The sequence below is a fragment of the Sebastes umbrosus genome, chromosome 9 (assembly GCF_015220745.1).
Source record: "Sebastes umbrosus isolate fSebUmb1 chromosome 9, fSebUmb1.pri, whole genome shotgun sequence".
In the NCBI taxonomy this organism is placed as follows: Eukaryota; Metazoa; Chordata; class Actinopteri; order Perciformes; family Sebastidae; genus Sebastes; species Sebastes umbrosus.
The window spans coordinates 31,827,768-31,844,922 of record NC_051277.1 but is presented as its reverse complement, the minus strand read 5'-3'; the positions used below and the strand labels follow the sequence as shown (position 1 = coordinate 31,844,922).

The window sequence follows — 17,155 nt, the reverse complement described above, 5'->3', positions numbered from 1 at the left end:
TTGCAAAAATCGCAAATTGCAATTGTTGCAATATTCTTTTGCATCTAGAATGTCCCATCACAAACTCAGGGTTTTGACACCAATATACCTCCATACAGGCCATGCTAAAATGGGTTAAAAACATGCAGAACTAACTTAACTAAACTAAATTTATGATTTACTATATTTCATTACCATTTCTTTACCAAATGTTTTTTAACCCCTGTCGGTCCGCTGCAGCTTCAGCAGTGAGTAAAAATATAATTTTGTCCATGGAACGAAACTCCTGAATCTGAAAGTCTAAAATAACTGAAGTTGGGTCAAGTAACCAGAAACTGCATCCTTTTCTTATTTGAAGGTGAGACCTAACTTACTTTGAGCAATGATTCTTTCCACTGTAGTAATGTTTTTAAAAACATCCTGAGTCCAAATGTGTACAGAGAGGGAATTTAAATACAACCCTTATAAGCTTATTTTAAACAATTTGAAGCTTATTTGTAGTGCTTTGTGGATAACTTCTGGACCAGAAGGTGGCAGGATATTCAAAGTGGAATTGAACTAAAGGCCCAGCAAGAATCTTTAATAAACTGTCTTTAATGTTACACTATCTTGCAAGGCTGCTTTCCTGGCTAAATATTTAGTCTGTTGACAAATTGATGCCCGGAGTTAAAAGAGTCAAGTGGGTTACAATCTGCATTTTCTTATCATTTTTAGTGTTACTTGTTCAAAAATATCAACACACTGCCGAGAGTTTCATGCCTGTACTTCCAGAGTGATAAAGGCACTGAGCCTGTTGTGTACTTTGCTTTGGAATACTGTCAAAAGTGTCAGTTTGTTTGAATGATTAACAGTTTATGAGGATTGTTTTGCAAGTCAGTGGCAACATGCAACCACTAGAGTGAGCCAGAGGAACATTTAGTGGAGTTCTGAGGGCCTTTACTGTAATGAATCAGCAGTCCTTCAAAGGTACACAATTCCAGGAACTGCTCAGATAATGTGCATCAGATACAGATAAACACGGTTTTCTCCATGACTTCCGTCTGTGCAGGTGCCATGTGCAGGTGCCATGTTTGATTCCTGCTGTCACTCTGGTTTCTGTGTATCAATAATTTGAACAAGGGTTGTGGGATAAACCCCCTTATATGTATACTACACACGCACTATATGTGTGATGTAGAGTATGGCTGTGTTTTTCCCTGTCTATATTCATTCCTGTCTATATGACTGCTTTTGTTTTCGGCCTGTCTGTCTTGCTGTTAAAGTATTCAATTTCTCTATTAGCTTATCAGTCTTGGCTGCAGCTTGTGTGTGTCAGAAAGAGATAACCCTGACTGTGCCGGTCCAGAGGACTGTGTCCTGACTGTACGGCAGCTCAGAAGTGCCTCCCGACACCGTTTACATGTATTTAGTTTATATAGGTAGTAAATAACAGTGCTTTTCAAACATCACGTTTTCTGTTCCTGTATTTTTCAAAAACTAGTTTCTGTTTGGTGTAAACAGAAAGGGCCATGTAGGGGGCAAACTGGGGCAGACACGACAGGAATTTCGTAATCATAACTTCATCTGAAAATGTATGTATATAGCCTGCATGTTAAAGCTTGAACAGCTGCTATTCATACATGAATGTGTTTTTATTCTAAAATGGACACAGCAGTGCAACTTAACATCATAGGATTAAAACAAATTAATATATTCACATTATTTGTATTATATGACCAATATCATAATGTACTATTGAGAATAAGATACAATTGCATTTTTAGTCATGAGCACATTTTCATCAGAAACTGCAACGGTCTATGAAACAACTTCCTAAATGAAACTCTGGTGTTGACTGAATGTACTTTGGTCCTGTTTTGAACCCACATCTTTAACTAGGGGACATCAGTTCACTGCAGGCAAATATAGACTAGTGGAAATCTGCACTTTCCAAATAACTGCAGGTGGGGTTTCTAATCTCTCTCTCACACACACCCGCTTAAAGTTTCTTGTTTCGTTTCCAGCTTCAGCCGCGTAGAAACGGGTGGAGGAGGAGGAGGGAACGAGGAGGAGGAGGGGAGGAGAGAGGAGGAGGAGGAGATACAGTAGAGGAAGTGAAAATGAAATCCAGCTCAAAGATCGTCTATGTTTCAGAAGGAACGATTCAAAAGTGGGCGTTATTTTTCCCGATGTGCTCCTCTGCAGTTCAACTTCTACAAGACTACATTATCAATATTAGCTCACACTTTAAGTTGTTTTACTCAACCTTACATATTTTAATGGAAGGCATTTAGTAGTATTTTAGCTCAACCTTATAGCCAGTGGAGTGGACAGTCTCTAGGGTGCATGTATTTGGAAAATAAAAACAGGGAAAACCTACTAAATTGTGTTACAGCAGCCAATTAAGTCACATTTAGATCACAAATAAACAACTTAATGCGCTATACAAGAAATGAAACAAACAAACAAACAAAACAGAAATAATGACTAAAACTTGATGTTGAACCAAAACTACACAATCATGACAGTGCGTAGTAATATACTAAAGCACCTTGCCATACAAGACAATATTGGTGCTTCTTTCGAATTACATAGATGAGTGTTGAGAGTAAATATATTGTAGCAATTGTATAATCTATATATTCACAGGACTCAGGTACACATTTTTTAATCTTTTTTTTTTACAGATGTATTTATTAATCTATGAATAAATGGACTAGATTACAAAGTTATTATTCTTTTTAATTATACATTATTTGACATTTTGATTGACAATAACAAATAAGAATTATAAAAATAATGTACAAATGAAATATGAATCCATCAATAAATAGCTCAAAATTAAAAAGGGATTTACAAAAACACTATAGAACAGTCAATAAGTACATCACTTAAAATACAGGAATGAAATATAAATAAGTAATGGAATTCAAAATTCTATTTGAAAATACAGTTAAAAAAAGAGAAATAAATAACTCACAAATTCACAAACTGAATTAGAAATGCTAGTATATTAGTTTTAATTGGGCATTTAAAAGGGCAATGCTTTATTACTATTTCCGTGACTCTTGTGGTCCTCCATAATGTGTTAAATACTCACCTCCATACCATTATTGACACACAGTACACCTGAACTGAATGGTGGTGAATGGTAATTGTCTGAAATATATTAATTATTATTATTTTTTTTAAATATGTTTGAGAGTTACAAGTTCTTTTAACATAGTCATGGAGCATATATACTGTATATTTGTATTGTGGGGGTATCGTTCCTATGCAGAGGGTAGTTTAGTTTATTTATTGACTACACTGAGGGCCTTTTATATTTTAATAATTTATTTATTTACTGTGTTGAGTTGAATGTGCTACTTATTTTGTACTGTAATTACTTTGTGCCTTTTCTACCTTTTTTCTTTTCTTAGAGCTGGCTCTGTGTAAAATAAAATAAAACATGAGAGACGGCTTGTGTTGACTTTTTGTGGTCCCCAGAAATCAGAGCAGAGTGAGCCCTCTTCATCGGTGGTCTTTCGTTGGGAGCGCGCACGCGGCCAAGAGACTTCCGCGACGCCACTCGCGATCGAGCCAAAGCGAGAGCACGAGAGAGAGCAGGAGGGGGATTTCCAGCGCGAGCCCCCACTTCCCGGAGCAGCCGTTGTTGTTTTGCTTTCGCTCTGAACAGAAACACACTAGCTTTCCTTTTTCACCTTAAAACGTGAAATAAGTTCACTTGTCCAACTTCAGCTGGTGTCTCTCTCCTGCCAGCAGCAGCGTGAAGCCTCCAGGCCACAACAACACGAACAGGTAACTCTTATTTCCGCATATTAACGCTGTTGACTAGAGCTCAGGCAGACTTCCCTCAGGACGACATGATGACGGCTCCTCTCTAGTCTCAGCTCTCCCTGTAAGTGAAAGTAGTGCTGGAGTTGTTCTCTGCGTTTGTTGACGAGCTGCTGCGTTTATTTTCACTTTAGTCTCGGCTGGTTGTTTGTGGGTCAGCAGGCAGACAGACAGACAGACAGACAAACATGAACTCTCCACCTGACCCCTACACTGCTAAAGCAAACTTTAACCTCAAATAAACCTCTTATATGTAGAACTAGGCATTAATATTTAACAACATGTAGAATCAGAGGGACTGTTTCTGTTAGTTTTGACATTTACAAGTCTTGTAGTTTGAGCTGTGTTTAGTTGATGTGATGAAGAATGGACTAACTAGCTAGTGAACAATATTCATGTTGTGTTCAGGCCTCCGTGCATGTGTTAGTAAGTCAGAGGACTGTCAGAAGCATCTTATGTGAACTGGACTACTACAGGTAACTATCATGTTCTCTGCAACTTAGACGTGTGTTTCGTAGACATTTAAAAATAATAATATTTGAATGGTTGACAGTAAGCAATCCAAGTCATAAGGAATCACTCTTCAAAATTGTACTTAAAAGGTATATATAAGATAATTTGTAGTGTGCTATGTGAGGAATAATGGATTGGCTTATAAACAGTATTTATGTTGTGTTCAGGCCTTGGTGCATGTGTTAGTAAATCAGAGTACTGTCAGAAGTATCTTATTTGAACTAGACTAGGTAATGTTTCATGTTCTCTGCAACTTAGACGTGTGTCTTGTTGACATGTAAGAGATTACAATTTGAGTGGTTGACAGTAAGCAGGCCAAGTCATATTCTACATAAATATTTTACACAAACGTCTATATATATTATAATTTTTAACATACAAATCTACCATTAAGCTTTGTGAGTTATAATTGTAATCATAGGGTTTAGCCATGATGCAGACATTGTAAATATTATTCATTATTCACATTATTCATTAGGGCTTGGATGATACACCTATCTCCTGATTCAATACTATCACAATACTTGTGTGCCGATTCAATATGTATTGCAGCAAGTATTGCGATTCGATATTGCTATTTTTGTTAACGTTTTTAACACTAGACCATGGGAAACAGTTGAATCATACACTTCTAGGGACTTTTACTTTGGAAAATATCTAAACTAATACAGTACATGGGTTTGATTTTCAGCATGTATGTAGTCAGAGATGTCCTGAAGTCAAATATATCACTCATTGTTAGGAATTATTTATAAATTTTTTCCTGCAACCGGAAAACCAGAAAATGAAGACATTTCCATCACAAATTAGTGGAATTTTCTTTTAATTTATAAGGGACATTCCAACTTCGCCAAGTCCATCGCTAGCTCTTTCATGTCATGGTCAGCTCCACCGGGGCCGTTTGAATGCATTTAACATAAATGTCAGTATATGGGTGCTCTACTGGCTGATTTGACCTCGGAGATGAGAGTGGCGACCGGCTAGACCGCACGTTACCGCAGTACGATAACGTATCCTGTCCGCGACAGAGTTAGCATGCAGCTTTAGTCGTGATGTCTAGCTCTGCTTTTCCTGCAATGTGTGAAACCCAAATTGTTTCCATCCTTTACTGGATGTGTAGTGTTTACCACGCTGGATTGTGAGGCTGCAGGTTGTATCCATGCGCACCGTCCGCCGTTTTCTACTTTTTCGTTTTGGCTGGTGGAAGCCGGCTGGTTTGTTTTGGTTGATGGATACAGAACGGATAGGACGTCAGGTTACTCAGACTACAACAATAAAAGCAGTAACTTCCTTCTACCTCCAAATAGACTCAAATGAAGCAAATATATCGATTCTGGCATTAAAAAAAACATACATAGGTGAATACATTTTTTTTCTCACTGCAATTATTCACACAGCCTGGCTACTGGTGCAACCTTTCAAAAAACAAAACAAAGGATGTGACTCATTGTGCAATCAGAAAAAAAACCATTGCCACATGGTATAATAACTAGCTGTATTGGTCTTTTTCTTACCTTATTTGCATTTTAATGTTTTCACTAATACAGCTGTACAGACTTCAGATTCAACATATTTAACTACCACACGGTACACTATTTATATTATCACCTATTCAAACTTCTGTTGGTCATATAGAGCTGATTACATTGTGCTGCAGTCAGCCTGTATGTACTATAAGCTGGATGCAGCTGGAAGATTCAACCCCGTAGCTCAGAAAAAGGGCTAATATTTAGTATTTGATGCTGTGCCATGTCACCCTGTTTGACCTGTTGGGGAGCTCGTTCTCACGTCAGGAGGCAGTATGTTGGCTCACTGTAGCGTGCACGGGGAGTGTCACCCTGGCTCACTGGCTGAACTGGCCCACCGGACTTTGATCACATCACACTGCAGGGATCATAACCCTGCTCTTAAATCAAATGTGGCGGGGTGGGTGAAGTTTGCTCTAACTGTTTTTAGATAAACACGCTGTAGTCCTTATCTGCTCCTAGTCCATGCTGTTGTCCACCCTCCTGTCTTGTCTTTGAAAATGTGGTGTTTCAAATTTAATTTCTACGAAGATGGTCAGTATGTGGAGTACACGGCTGCAGTTACAGTCCTGATAGTGCATGTTCACTTTCACAAACTTGGCAGGAGTTTTATCTTTACAGCCACAGAGAATGAAGGATCCAACTCTCTCCTTTGTTTGGCTCACAACCTCACATAACCTCTAGTGGTTGCTTCCCCTCACTCTGTTTGACACAGTAGGCCACATGCCATTATGTTTTGATATTTGTGTTGTTGACTGTACTAATTACAAGAGATGTTCCGATGCCATTTCTTTTCCTTCCCAATACCTATTACGATACCTGAACTTGCATTATCGGCCGATACCGGCGAGTACCGATCCGATACCAGTGTGATTTAAAAAAAAAGAGTTATTCATATTATTATTAATAATAATAATGGGGCAGATCTATTCAATTAAATTCTATATTTATATACTATATAGATTATACACTGGAATTTTAATTCCTGTTTACATTTTGACCAATTTGTTGCTGCATTAAAACGGTTTACACTTGAATTGTAATTCCTGTTAATTGTATTTCCTCGCTCTGACTACCGTTACCGTTACCTCATACATACAGATGTTGCCATCTATAATATGTATACATGCTTATGTGTTTGTGCCTGAATATGTGTGTGCTCAAAGGACACCATGCCAGTAGAGAGAATGAGGATGCGGCCGTGGCTGGAGGAGCAGATCGACTCCTGTCAGATACCAGGGCTCAAATGGGTTAACAAAGTAAGTGTACACTGATGCGTACACACACACACACACACACACACACACACTGCTGTTAAAGTTCAAGAGCTGACAAAATGTAAATGTCTGTAGGAAAAGAGGATCTTCCAGATCCCATGGATGCATGCTGCACGTCACGGCTGGGACCTGGAGAAAGATGCTCCGCTCTTCATGAGATGGGCCATACATACCGGTAATACACACGTCTAACAACATACTGTATACTCAGTGGTTCTCCTTTTTCAGTTGATTTCATTTTCATGCCTACTAGACGTCACAGCAGTTCTCTGTCTCAAATCAAAGAAGCTTTCGATATGCGTGATGTTTTTTTAGGAAGAAATTGAAATGATTAAGTTGTAGGAGTGTCCCGTTCAGTTAGGCCTCAGAATGCTTCTCTAAAGGTACCTTTGTTAGGAAACACACAGGGGTTCTTTAACAGTAGAAAATGCCCCACAATTCCTTGTTGCATCAGTTAAGAGGAAAATGTATTAAAAATCGGTCTGATTTTTGCCAGGAGGACCGGCCCAAAAGATTCCAAAAACAAAATAGTCAGAATTGCAGAAATTGTCAGTGGGAAATATTTATTTTCAGCTACTGTATATAAATATATACTATATGATATAAATAAATAAATATATGATATAAATACTAGCAATACTGATGACAATTAAATGAACCAATTGTGCAGTGTGTGTATTTATGAAATTAAAAAGTCAACATTTTTCATAGCCAGCAGGTCCACAGAGCTAAACCTACATAGAGTGTGTTTTTTTTCAAACTAAATAATATTAACCAAGTAACAGTTGTGAGTAACATGTTGGTGACTTTAGTGACCATCTGTAGTAATAAATAACAACTGTGATTTTCTGTATCTGTGAATGTGCAGGTAAATTCCAGCGAGGCATAGACCGTCCAGATCCAAAGACGTGGAAGGCTAATTTCCGCTGTGCCATGAACAGCCTGCCAGACATCGAGGAGGTGAAGGATAAAAGCATCAAAAAGGGAACAAATGCCTTCAGAGTGTATAAGATGCTCTCCTCCTCAGAGAGGAGCATGAAGAAAGGTGAGTCCTGCCGATGATGCTGTGCTGTGTAGAACTCTATCACTTTTCTACATTTGATCTGTTTGTCTTGAAAGGACTTGTTTATAATTCCATATTTACTGTATCAATCATATTGGGGATTTAAAATCAATTTCTGAAAGGTGTGTGTTTCTGTCTGTATGTCCATTTAGGAAAGAAGAAGACAGAAAAGGAGGGAAAGCCCAAGGGAAATAAAGAGGTAGATAAACATGAAGCCCACAACATTTGCAGGATAGAGTAATGTGTAGCACAAAACACAATAACACAAAAATCTTATATAGAGGAGTTGTCCACACGTGACGTAACCCTTTTGAATGCATCCAACATTTTATTAATGCTCACCATAAGTGGCAGCACTGCTGAAGAACAGCAGTATGATGGGAAATAATAACACCAGAAAAGAAGAGTGTGTTTTTGATTCCTCACTCGGGCCCAGTGTTAAAGCTCGGGTGGGTAATGTATTTAAAAACCTTTTCTATTATATTGGTTGAAATCATCACAGCAATCAATAAATCAAATGATCTGACAAAAAAAAGACAAACAATCTGGTATCTGTGGCTGTTGCAGGACTGTAATAAACCCGTCCAATCATTTCATTCAGCCCGAATTGGTTCGTTATGATAGGTTCTCATTCACATGGCGACTTTCTCGCTAGATTTAGGGACTTATGGAGCTAGTGCTGAGGGCTACATTCATCGGAAAAGAGTTGGCAACACTCGGCTGGGTTTATCGGGTAGATCATTTTTTAAATCTAGTGTACTCTTGCTGTTTTCTCCAATGCTGCCAACCCCAGCTTTAATCTTGACAAGAATTTGAAATTACATTTTAGTCACAATTTAGTATTTTTTTTAGTCAATATTTAGTCAGCGGAACTCAGTTTAAATTTTAGTCAGTGTTTATTATTTTTTTTTTAACGAGTCAAATAATGACTATAGGACCAATTTAATAAGGAAGTGATATATGATGGCAAGTTGACATTAAGGGCTTTATAAATAAATAAAAACCAATGCCTGTCACGTCTTACTGTTAGAGATGCCAACCCAACCTTTTCATACAAGATGCAATGATGAGTAGAATAACAGTCTCTGGAAATAAATCTTAGTGCAGAGAGATAAACTGAATCGAACGGCTTCAGAGTGGAGGCAGAGCTGTGTCTATAGATGATGTCACCATAATCCAAGACAGACAAGAAGACAGCCTTAATTATTCGCTTCCTACAGAACATAGGTAAATTAGCTCTGTTTCTGTACAAATATCTAATTTATTTGTCAGAGCTTGCTGACAAGTGTGTCAATGTGAAATTTAAACGTAACTTTTGGGCCCAGCCAGATACCAAGGTATTTATACTCCTGAGACCATGTCGATACTATGTCCATTCTGAGTGGTAAAATGCAAAATATATATATATATATATATATATACAATATAATAATATCACTGGCTCAAGAGAATAACATATATGCAGTCTTGTTTGCATTCAAAACTAATTTCAGATTAAAGAGTGCATCTTGCAGTTTGTCCAAGGCTTGTTGTAGGATTTCAGTGACAGTATCAGCAAAGCAATACAGAACTGTGTCATCCACACATATAGATGGGCATTACAATCTGGTAAGAAAGATGTAATATTGTTAATATAAATTGTGAACAAGACAGGACCCACAGTGGTGAAATATAATGGTAAAAGTACAGAACAATCATTTCCCAAAATCACGCATTACGGTCTATTACACAGGGAGTTCTGAAACCATTTACAGGACAGAATCAAAAGCAATTTCACATGGCCTCTGTAGGAGCATAGCATGATCAACAGTATCAAATATAATATAACATGTAATATAACTGGTATAAATGAACTTTTAAAAGAACGTTTTAGAAGTTTGAATGAAATGGTTTCTGCTCTATATGTACTGCTGGTACAGCGTGATGAAAAACAGCCACAGATCTACTCCTGTAACATTAAAGTCACCGTCCCTTTTGAACATAGTTATCAATCTTTATTCTGTCTAATTTTCCACTCTCTGCCCTTCTCACCAGCAGGTGGTTTCTCCATCTCCAGACAGGACTCTTTCTGATGCTCATGTTGGACCTATTGACTATACCATACAGGAAACGATCAAACTGGAAGTCAAGGAGGAACAACTAGAGTTTACAGTGACGGACAGTGCCTCAGGTACTACACCAGTGTCTTCTTTATTCATATGTTGTGGCTATTTTGGGTCATACCTGGGTTTAGGCCTATTTCATATTTCTGCTTGGACGTGTTGTTATTGTGAAACATTCTAATGTTTCTGTCTGTCTGCTTGATGACTTGTTGTTGACTTGAACGTATACAGCACAATAACTAAATCCTACCCTAGTAAATGTAGTATCTACAGACTGTTTGCTTATACTGGTAAGAGGAATGGTTTCCACCATTTAAGAATAATTATCATTTATAGATTTGCCATGCAACCACAGTGGCAATAATAATGTGATAAAAACGAGTTAACGCAAATTCATTTTAACACCAATCATTTCTTTAATGCTTCAACATGCGATTTTAACGTTGTAGCTCAGTTTTAAAGCTAGAGTGAAGATACTGACATCATATAAAACAAGAAAACCTGAGGAATCCATTGGTACCAACCATGTCATACTAGCTTGTCACAAAGGAGATTAAATAACGCTCCAAACTTGCGCTACATTTTGGTGTGGAAAAACTGGCATGGCCATTTTCAAATGGGTCCCTTGACCTCTGACCTCCAGATATGTGAATGAAAATGGGTTCTATAGGTACCCACGAGTCTCCCCTTTACAGACATGCCCACTTTATGATAATCACATGCAGTTTGGGGGCAAGTCATAGTCAAGTCAGCACACTGACACACTGACAGCTGTTGTTGCCTGTTGGGCTGCAGTTTGCCATGTTATGATTTGAGTATATTTTTTTATGCTAAATGCAGTACCTGTGAGGGTTTCTGGACAATATTTGTCATTGTTTTGTGTTGTTAATTGATTTCCAATAATAAATATATACATACATTTGCATAAAGCAGCATATTTGCCCACTCCCATGTTGATAAGAGTATTAAATACTTGACAAATCTCCCTTTAAGGTACATTTTGAACAGATACAATGTGCGATTAATCACGATTAAATATTTGAATCGATTGACAGCCCTACTATATATATGTATATATATATATGTATAAAATGGAAGAGATTACATCTGGCTTATTTTTAAGTAACAGTAATACATTGAGAGTAGGGCTGACCGATAAATCGTATTTTCATCGTCATCGTGATATGAACATGCGCGATGAACACATTGCAAAAGGCTGTCTGAAACGCGATGAATAAGAAAAATCGATCAACGTAACCCGTGGCTACTCAAACTAAAACTAAAGCTGGCAATAGGCGATGTAGTCTCACTGTTTAGGTTAGTTTGTCACGTATCTGACTGGTAAAATGATCAGCTGGCTGAGACAAAGCAGCCCGTCCTCCCTCTACCAGCCCTAACGTTACCTGCAGCAGTGAATCACATCAGCAGAGAGGACAGGATGAAGGACTGATTCTGACTGAAGTCTGTGTTCTTCAGTCTTTATAAGCTTCACTCAGGAATATGATTTATTTTATTAACATTTTAGATTGTTTCCAGTGAGATATTAATGAGTTTATATGGTGACTTTGCTGTTGTTAACATTACTGTTGCTGCTCTAGAAACAACATTTAGTCTAGTTATATATAAAATATATGCATACAGTATGTATAGCTAATATGCACAATTCAATATTTGTTTATTTATCGCAAGTCATATCGTCAATAGTCATAGCGCAATATTGAAAAATGTTATCGCACATCGCAGATTTTCCTCCTATCGTGCAAGCCTAATTGAGGGGGAGGCTTTGGTGTTCAAGTTTTTCTCTAATGCCATGGTCAAAATCAGCGTTTGGACTATAAATATTGAATAACTACACTTGGATTTTTGAGGTGTACGAATAGCTGATGGAGATGACTCTTTATCTCACATCAGTGGGTGGATGTGTAACTAGATAAGATCTCTTCATCAATAATTCATTTACAGCACTGGAGTGAATTCATATATTCAGCCTGTCATAACCTATCCGGTCTGTCCGTTCACAGCCATTCGCTGCTCAATAGAAGACCATGTGATCACCAGCGAGCAGCTGCCATTCGTCTGTCAGACAATCGAAGTGACCACTGAGAACGAAGAGCAGACTGTTAGCTCCTCCCACTCGTACCCACTCCAAATCTCTCCTGTGTCTTCATGCTGCGGTGAGACAACACACACACACACACACACACACACACACACACACACACACACACACACGATGATTTTGGTATGATAAGGAGCATATCTAGGTTAGCTACATGGGACCAGGCTTGTACAAGAAGTCAAAGTGATTCAGAACCACTGTTTTGACCACAGTTATGAAGAGCAACCATAGTGGTTACCATACATACAAACGAGCAGCTTTCTAGGACATGGTTAATGGTACTTGTGTGTTACAACACACAGCTTAATTTGGCTGTCAAGCCCGAATCAGTTCTTGTTTTTTGGTTTGCATTAATTGGTGTTCAGTTTAAATAGCGAGTAAAAAAAACCCAAGCCTCTTAACCACAGTCAGATAGTGACCTCTTGAACCGTTATCGGTCATTACATCATCTGCTATTACATCATCCACATAAAGTGTCTGCATCTTCTGTATCACAGTCCCCAGATCAGATCTATAGTGTGGAACAGTGTGGTGCAAATCAGCCCAATGTTGAAAATAATGAACGATAAATTTGAAACCGAAAAGATGAATGCGCACAGTGATTTGATTAGACTTGTTCAGGCTGTTTTTAAACTTGTAGTTTATGGAGTCATAGGAGGAAATGACTTGCGTATTCTGGATGGTGAGTTTTAAAAAAGGGGAGCAGAGATTTGTGGCGTATCCGTCTTTAGCCCTGACTTGTTTATCGCACAGTTTACAAATCACTTTGTTCGTTCATGTTCTCCTGCTCTCCTTTTTCGTTTGGTTTAAAACCAAACAAGTGTGCAGGAGACCAGAGAGAAAGACGTTGTGTGTTCAGCTTTCAGTACTTTTTTAGCTTCTAACTGAATCTCCGACTTCACTGTTTGTACTCACATATCGGCTTTATTTCACCGTTTCACTTTTTAGCTGCATAGGAGTCGTGTTAAGTTGCTGCTGATGAAAAATGAAATGTGTTTATCACCATTTTCAGCCGCTCCTTTGAGTAGCGCGTAACTGTTGTAATGGAGACGTAAATCCCTGCCTAGTCATGTATGGAGAAATCCTAATAGAGACACGTGGACTTGTCTTGTGTCTTGAGGAGTTGTAACATTTATTCACCGACAGCCTGAACTGTACACACTGCTGCGCTACAGCTAGTTACAGCTGACTTCCTCTCACCGTCACACAAAGACACACACACACACACACACACACACACAAACACACACACACACACGCTCCCTCTCTCTGTCTCTCTCTCTCTCTCTCTGTCTGTCTGTCTCTCTCTTGACCGCAAACACAGACACTCGCTAATGTTAAATACACAACCTACGCCCTGAGTAATTCCTTAAAGGATTTTGCTACTTGCATAACACATTTAAGTTTATAAAACATCCTAAAAATACATAATTCCCCAATGTTTTGCCCCAGCTGGGAGTCATCTCAGGCCCGCGGGGCTTGCAATATACCGGGGGGGCGATCCAGATGTTTTGGCTTCACTTTCAGGGAGGTGTCATGTCGTCAATCTTTAGAAATGTAGTTAGAAGTGTAAGATATGCTTTTTGTAGTTCATCTTCGGAACATTGTAGTTTCATCACGGCGGCAGACCGACATCAATAACATTCGCTGTCGCATCATGATTACGGAGCCCATTGTAAGTGCAGTCGGATTCTCTGAGCACCGCGGTTGTCTTTTCCTAAGTCCTTATGAATTCACCTTCTCATCTTTCCTGGTAAGGAAAAAGGACATTAGGACGTAATTTTTTCACTTTTCAACCGTGGCTCTGCTTTGGCGGTAGCTTTTTAGTGCAGACAACGGGAAGTAAACACAACACGGACTTGCATATGCGCAGTGTGAATATTTATATTTAATTAATGATAATCTAATTAAATATAAGCAAGTATCCTGTACAATATGCAAGGATTGCTTTCTCTGTTAAAGAGGTCCAGAACCATACATGTTCACTAGTAACTAAACTGGTCATGACGTTGTCAATACTGGACACTTTGTCATCTTACATTCATTGTTTCATTACCAGCCTGAGATCTTTTTATCTCACAACTCTGTGTGTAGAACCAGTCATTCAAGTACAGCTGGCTCTATCAGTTTACACTTGTAATCGTTCCATTTGTCATACTTTCTCTTTGTCTCTTTCTTTTTTTTTTTATCTTTCTCCATCGCCAACATGACTTGAAGTGTCAGGATTCAATTCAAAATCATCATGTATCCCTTCTTTTCTTTCTTTGTTTTCATGTATTTTACTTTGCTTACTTAAGCACATGTGTACTTTGAATTGCGCTATTGTGTGCATGTGTTTGCACTGTTTATACTGTTTAAATAGTAGAAAACGCACTGTTGGATGTGAGCCTTGAGAATTGCTTTTTTTCTGGCTTAATTGAACTCTTCCTATTTCTCCTGTTCTCCATGCCCTTCATCTGTTTTTTTTCCATCCGTGCCTTTATTTATATTTCTTTATTTCTACAGGCAGCGACACGGACAGCGACACAGAGGACACCAAAGAGGTGAGTCTACCATTATACACACACTTATACACAGAGGAGAGAATGATGAATGAATTATTAACTGCTCGGATCTTCAGATAAACAGGTTTTTACCTGTTTCAACCTTACTGCTGAAACAGGGTGTGTGTGTGTGTGTGTGTGTGCGTGTGTGTGCGTGTGTGTGTGTGTGTGTTCCTTCCTGTAATGTTGCGAGAGACTGAGAAAAGGGAGGGCCTTGTCAGGAACTGTGGCTGTCAAACATTAACAGTTTGATCTGTGGTTGTCCTTTGTATTACATTGTACCCACAGTGAACACAGGCTCGTGTACACACACCCACACACACGCACACACACACACACACACTCTACTTCTTATCAGTAGCAAGAGTACATTGTTGTTAACTATGTTGTTATGTAGAAACTTTCCTTCAAATCCTGATTTTTTTTTTTCTTTTTTTTGTTTTTGCTTTGAATAAGCAGTAAGAAATGCAGTTCTTGCCTCTTGGTTACAGTAACATTGACACGTTTTACATGTAATGCATTTCAAAGCAATAGCCTGTGAAGCATATTGTAATATTTTACACAGAGATGTTGATTCAGTTCTATAATCATTTTTTTGCGGTGGTGTTTTTGTGTGTTTCACCACAACATGCGTCATGAATTAGCCACAGCCTTTTGCAGCTCTGACTGTATTTTTCTTCTTCTTCTCCTTTTTTTCATTGTTTTAACTGACAGGGTGACTGGAGGCGGGACTACAACACATCAGTTCTCAGGGTTCCCACATGCTCTCTCCCCGGCATGGCCACCTTCGTCACTGCGAGCAAGCCCAACTTCAGGGTCACCAGCACGCGAGACCCGACCCCTCTCATCAGCTACCACACTGACGGCTGGACGCCGGCCTACAGCCAGAACTCTCTCATGGACGCGGCGACCAGCCACACCCACGAGATGCGCGCAAGCGTCATTATGAAAACCTCAGATGTGACTACCTCCTGACCTCTGACCCCAGATGAGGGAGTATCATCACCGCTTCCAGGGCATAGGAATGACAGAGATAGTTTGTTTTCTCCATCAGGGCGGCGTGGAGCTCAAACAGGGCCAGCTTCAAAACCTTTGATTTTTTTGTAGCTTCTGTCTGGGCGATGAATTCTCAGTTTTCCTCTTAATTGGAGAAATTGCTAGCTGGTGGTGGCTTGACGTGCCCACAATACATTATTTCTGCATCTGTATGGATGCGAGGGTTTGCCTGATGTAAATGTCATCATCTCTCCATGTCTGCCACGTGGGCCGCACAGACAGACAAACATGTATGCAGACATGGAATAAATAGAACCGTATGCGCGCCTGTTGTCCATGTCCACATCCGACTATATCTGGCCTTTGAGACACCATAATCATCCACCTGTCACCGATAGATTGTGTTCTCTGCTGCTTTGGGCTAACACTTTGGCATACATTATGCCAAATGAATGAAATTCGCCACTTTTATCTAATGAAAGAAAATTAACCTTTTAGTTGTAAAAAAAAATTAGGGCTGTCAATTGATTAAAATATTGAATTGCAAATTATTCACACATTTTTTATCTGTCCAAAATGTACCTTAAAGGGAGATTTGTCAAGTATTTAATACTTTTATCAACATGGGAGTGGGCGAATATGCTGCTTTATGCAAATGTATGTATATATTTCTTATTGGAAATCAATTAATAACACAAAACAATGACCGATATTGTCCAGAAACCCTCACAGGTACTGCATCTAGCATAAAACATATACTCAAATCATAACATGGCAAACTGCAGCCCAACAGGCAACAACAGCTGTCAGTGTGTCAGTGTGCTGACTTGACTATGACTTGACCCCAAACTGCATGTGATTATCATAAAGTGGTCATGTCTGTAAAGGGGAGACTCAATAGTACCCGTAGAACCCATTGACATTCACATATCTGGAGGTCAGAGGTCAAGGGACCCCTTTGAAAATAGCCATGCCAGTTTTTCTGCCAAAATTAACCACAAGTTTGGAGCGTTGTTTAGCCTCCTTCATGATAAGCTAGTATGACATGGCTGACTAATGGATTTCTTAGCTTTTCTAGTTTCATATGATGCCAGTATCTTCACTCTAACTCTAAAACTGAGCCCCTACAACCTAAAAATCGTAAGTTGCGTTTAAGAAAACAAATTTGCGCAAACTTGTTTGTCACTTTGACAGCCCTAATAAAAATTCTTAATGTTTTTT

The 17,155-nt window shown here is 38.8% G+C and overlaps 1 protein-coding gene across 2 annotated transcripts; it reads left to right on the top strand.

The window, feature by feature from the left end:
• The first annotated feature begins 3,515 nt into the window (after positions 1 to 3,515).
• Positions 3,516 to 16,482, top strand: irf2 (interferon regulatory factor 2). Of its 2 annotated transcripts, none has more exons than XM_037779692.1 (9): positions 3,516 to 3,759; positions 7,001 to 7,093; positions 7,187 to 7,286; positions 7,980 to 8,156; positions 8,327 to 8,373; positions 10,212 to 10,344; positions 12,298 to 12,450; positions 14,901 to 14,938; positions 15,653 to 16,482. In XM_037779692.1, exons 2-9 carry the CDS (start codon positions 7,007 to 7,009, stop codon positions 15,911 to 15,913), a joined length of 996 nt encoding a protein of 331 aa, XP_037635620.1. In that variant the 5' UTR covers positions 3,516 to 3,759; positions 7,001 to 7,006; the 3' UTR covers positions 15,914 to 16,482. The 2 variants fall into 2 exon arrangements, with proteins under 2 accessions (XP_037635620.1, XP_037635619.1); XM_037779691.1 differs by having other exon boundaries at positions 3,517 to 3,759; positions 10,209 to 10,344.
• Positions 16,483 to 17,155: the final 673 nt, after the last annotated feature.